Here is a 4,848-nt window from a genome sequence, read left to right as displayed (position 1 = left end):
TCACTCACCGCTTTCATTCATCTGGGTGCAGTCGCCACTGGTATCGGGCTCTGTGCCATTAAAAGCTCTGAAATCCTCCAAAGTGCCGTCGGTCCAAATGAAGTCGCCGTCTTGCTGAAAAAGAGCACATTGAATTTTTTTTGTTCAATAAATATTTTTTGTTAAATAAAAATGAAGAAATTGTCGATTTGCCTCACAACTCAGAACGACCTCTCTCCCTCCCTCAAAATATTTTTCTCTGTGATGCCCGCACATGAATGAATTTTTGCCGAAGAGGATATTTTGCCGTTCCTTTCACTGCAAGTGACCGTAAAACAGTTCAAGTTAAGTGTCATTTCAGGCGTTGGTGAAGCGCTGCCCTCCATTTGAGAAAATACAACAGATGCTTCAATCGCCATGATGGGATTTTGTGGACGGGTGGGAGTGGGATTGGATGGGGAATCCTTGAACATTCCTTGATTCTTGGTCCTTGGATGATTTTGACCTTTAGAATTGTTTTTGATGATGGGCTAAAAACGGAGTCACAACTGGTTAGCACGTCCGCCTTGCAGTTCCGAGGCTGCGGGTTTGAATCTGGGCTCCGGCCTTCCTGTGTGGACTTTGCATGTTCTCCCCATTTTCTCTCGGTACTCTGGTTTCACCCCCACGTTTGAAAAACATGCATGCCATGCCGACTGCAGACTCAGAATTGGCCGTAGGTGTCAGTGCAAATGGTTGTGTGTGTGTGTGTGTATTTGTGCCAAGCACTTGGTTGGTGAGCAGTTCAGGGTGTCCCCCACCTCTTGCCCAAAGGATAGGCCCAGGCACGCCTCCCACCCCAATGAGGATAAGCGCTACAGAAAACGGATGCCCGTCTCTTTTCGGTTCGCGACAAGATCGACTCTGAAGGAGGAATTCTGCTTCTTTGTGTCATTAAAAAAACATACAAAAAAAAAAAACCCAAAACACTTGTCACGATTCAACGAGAACCCGCGTACTGGTCACCGACTCACATTAATGGCATCATGGAGACCAATCCATGCATCAACTGGGTCTTCAATGGCTAGGATCAGTTCGTGAACGAAAGAATTTTCCAGGGCACTGTGGATGGACACCAGATTCCCACCCAGAATGTTGCAGACGCTCTGTAGGAGAAAAAGAAGATGCACTTGACTACCGGAGAAGATGTTTTGTCGTCGGACTTATGTTTTGGTCTTGGCTCCTTGGAGTTAGATCCCAAATGCGGAGCCGCGGGGAGGCAAAGAGCGGCAAAAAGAATCTTTTCTCAAAAGAAAGCAAACGAGACATGTGGAAGAATCCAAAACACTAACGTTCAACACAAATAGAAGATGCAACAAAAGAAATGCAAGAAACAAACACGATGAACCTACAAGGACTGAAAGCAAGCGGGGGAACGACATACAAGCCACCACCTGAACAAGACACGAGTGCGTGGAGGGAGCCGACTCCAACGCGGCAAACGTGAAAAAGGCGCACAAGGCAACAAGAGATAACGGGAGGAAAAAAAAAAGAAATGTCATTCAAACAAAGAAAAACTCATGATGATGACACTCCAGTGAGCAGCACCCAGCGGAGGTCCGGCCTCGCCCACCTCGGCATCCGCGAAGCTCCTCGCGTCTTCTTGGAGGATGTAGCAGTGGCAGTCCAGGCGAGTCCAGCCCTTGGGGCAGCCGTTGTCTGCGACACAAAAGCAATTCCTTTTGTCCTCAAATGAAATTGTCGGATTGAAGACGTGCAATTGAGATGCCAACCTTTTTCATGAATGTCAACCTTACACCACTGGGAAGAAGAAGAAGAAGAAGAAGAAAATGAGACGGCAGAAAATGAATCCGCCTTTGCGGACCCCCGCAGCCGAGTCGGGGACTTACGGCTCCAATCGCGAGTAGGCCGAGCCCGCAAAGGAGGAACGATGAGCGAAGTGCCAACGCCATCTGCGCCACGGAAGCAAAATAAAAAATAAAAAAAAAGACTTGACTCGTTTCGGCTCTGGAGGCGATTGAAAAGTACGGCCGACGTCGAATTATTTCGGCGGTCGTGACGCTTGATGCCGACGATGACGACTTGCGCTTTTATACACCGCTGCGACACTTTTGGAATGTTGTCGACCATGTCGGTGTCACAGCATGTAAAGAGAGATGCGCTTATAGGACAACATAAGCGCCGAGCATGTTGAGAATGCGCCGTTTTGACTGTCGCGCCCAAAGCCTCCCATCGCATCCTCGTATATCTTGTGCCCCCCGGCAAACTGCCAAATGACTCGCGGCCTAACGCCGCTCCTGAGAAGGCCGCATTTTGTCTAGCCGCCCGTCATTGGTCCTCATTAACCAGAGCTGGAGCGGTCTCTCCCTGACTTTGGGCCGGAGAAGCGGGCTACACCCTGGACTGGTCACCGGCCAGTGGCAGGACTGTTCCAGGACCGTTCATGTGGCGTGCGAGCACTCGGAAACTCATGCGTGTTGTGTATCTTCTGAGAGAAGCGCAATCAGTCTCGGCGGCCCTTCGGATGAGTCGCCAAGCCGTTGCTGGATGGACGTGGCAGAACTTCAGTCTTGTTGGTGGGAAAAGATTGGATTTCCCCCGAGCAGAGCTTTTGTCAATTACTGCACATCCTGAAAAAAAAAACGCGGTCCCCGCCAAATTCTGAGCTCCCATCCAGCCCATTTTAGACGTCGCCCCGCTGCAACGCACCCAAGTCGAGCGGTCGGGATCTTCACCGGGCTTCTTGCGCAGCTTGCTGATGAGCCGATCACTTGAATCAGCTGCTTTGGAGGACGGACACGTGTCAAAACAGGCTGGATCGGGTCTCCGGCGGCCCGGGCTTGGGCGCAACTACCGTCGTGTCCCCCGAGTGCCCTCTCTACACGACCCCCCCCCCCCCTCGGCACCACTCTTGCCGTTGTTCCTTCTGCATCCTGGCAACCGCAGATGTGGCCATTTGTGATTGCGCAGGTCACCGACCTGTCACCGGCAAATGTTTCCCGCGGTCTACACAAGTCCTTTCGTGTGTTCGTCAATCAGCATCCGGTCTGCACTCTTTGTTTCAACTTTTGAGTTCAGTGGATGAAACGGACCAAATGATTTAGCTCTTAATTCACTTTGTAGTTGATATTTAAAAAAAAAAAACGTAGGCAATATCGGCGTCATAAGACATTGCGGCCACGTGCGTTAAACTCCTCTTCGCCGAGGGCCTCCTCCATCGGCGGAACGCTTGCCCTCAAAGACCCCCACGCAACTTCTTACAAATGCAACAAAAAGGAATGCCAAAGAAATATAACTCATCCTTCTAGGGAACGATCGACCATTTATGACGTGACGTATTGCGTACGGCACGGGTTGGAAAAAGCGACTTGACAATTACAGACGTGCAGCATGCTTTGCAAGGTTGACAAAAGACACTCGTTAGGTTGCGACATTGTAAAATGACTCGCAGACAGGTTTGGGTCATGAAAGAAGCCTGCTCTCGGCATCTGCAACGGTTCCCACCCCCCCCTCGTGGTGGGAGGGCCAACTGTGATCGTTTTCACATGCATTCAACAATCTTTTAAAAACCGGAATATTTGCATTATTCCTGTTGCGCAACGACACTTAAACGTCCACAGAAGCCCAAGTATGCTCACGTACCCGTTTCTCAGAACCAACACCCATGTCTTCGCGTCTCTTTTAAAGGCACGATGACTGAGAAACACATCAGCGGAACTCGGCAGCACACGTTTGATGCCGAGGGGAAACCGATGACTTTGTTGGCGTGGACGGAATGGCTTTGATTGAGGGTCGAAAGCGGGTAACGACATCTCCAAGAAGGTGTGTCCTAAAAACTCGGCCGACCCCAATTTGTATCAAGAACTGATGGAAGACGTTGAGAAAGGCATTACTACGAGGTCACGTCTGTTTGTGGCAATATCCCAACGGTCGGTTGTTCCAGAAAACGGAATTTTCACACGAACTCGAATATTGGTGGCATACCAACGTAGTCAGGGACAGTCGGAGCGAGTGCGGCCTTTCGGACAGGGGTGTCCAAACTCGGTCCTCGAGGGCCGCTGTCCTGCCCGTCTTCCCGTCTCTCCCGGCCGTAACACACCTGACTCCAATCATCAGGAGGTGATCGTTTGAATCCGGCGTCTTGCGGCCGGGAGACACGGAAAACAGGCCAGACGGCGGCCCTCCAGGACCGGACACGAGTCCTTGTGCCTTTGACAATAAATCTGATTCTGATCTTGACGGATTCTTTTTCTTCCGGTCATGTCGGCCTTTTTCAGGAAGCAAAAGGTGAAGCTACCACCTTCCTCCAGCAGATGGCAGCACGGATCCAATTTGTGTGGTGAGTCGTCTGACTTGTGTATTGTTTATGGTTTAGATTGGTTGGAATCGTTTTAAAATGTCCGAAGAAGAATAAAAGTATTGTTGGGAAGCTACCACCTTCCTCCAGCAGATGGCAGCGCGGATCCATTTTGTGTGGTGAGTCAGCACGCTTGAGCCTTTAGACGTCGTCTGACTTGTGTATTGTTCATGGTTTAGATTGGTTGCAATCGTTTTAAAACGTCCGAAGAAGAAAAAATGTATTGTCGGAAAAAAAAAATACTAATAACTGTGATATTGAACTGCAACACAGTAATAATCGTGATATAAATCTAATCGTCACACAAGTATTGTGATTTGAATCGAATCGGGAGCGAAGTGAATCGGGCCACGAAGCGGTGGGCGGCTCAAGTCAGTGACAAACGGTCCACTAAGGACCGCTCTGTCAACAGCGGGCATCTGGAGGAGGGAGGGAATTGCGGGGGGTAGGGGGGTGGGGGGGTTAAAGCCTTGCCTCGCCCGCCTCACCCGTGGGTACGCGCTAACCAGCTG

At 50.2% G+C, this 4,848-nt stretch overlaps 1 protein-coding gene across 1 annotated transcript; it reads right to left on the bottom strand.

Moving 5' to 3' along the window:
• On the bottom strand, positions 1-2,451 carry LOC109507916 (lactose-binding lectin l-2-like). Its single transcript, XM_019857656.1, has 4 exons — positions 2,391-2,451; positions 1,592-1,677; positions 993-1,124; positions 1-114 (listed from the first exon to the last, which is right to left on the bottom strand). Exons 1-4 carry the CDS (start codon positions 2,449-2,451, stop codon positions 1-3), a joined length of 393 nt encoding a protein of 130 aa, XP_019713215.1.
• Positions 2,452-4,848: the final 2,397 nt, after the last annotated feature.

Source organism: Hippocampus comes, unplaced genomic scaffold (assembly GCF_001891065.2).
Source record: "Hippocampus comes isolate QL1 unplaced genomic scaffold, H_comes_QL1_v1.1 scaffold302, whole genome shotgun sequence".
NCBI lineage: Eukaryota > Metazoa > Chordata > Actinopteri > Syngnathiformes > Syngnathidae > Hippocampus > Hippocampus comes.
Note: the sequence above shows the minus strand (reverse complement) of the source record. Positions and strands in the feature narration are given on the sequence as shown.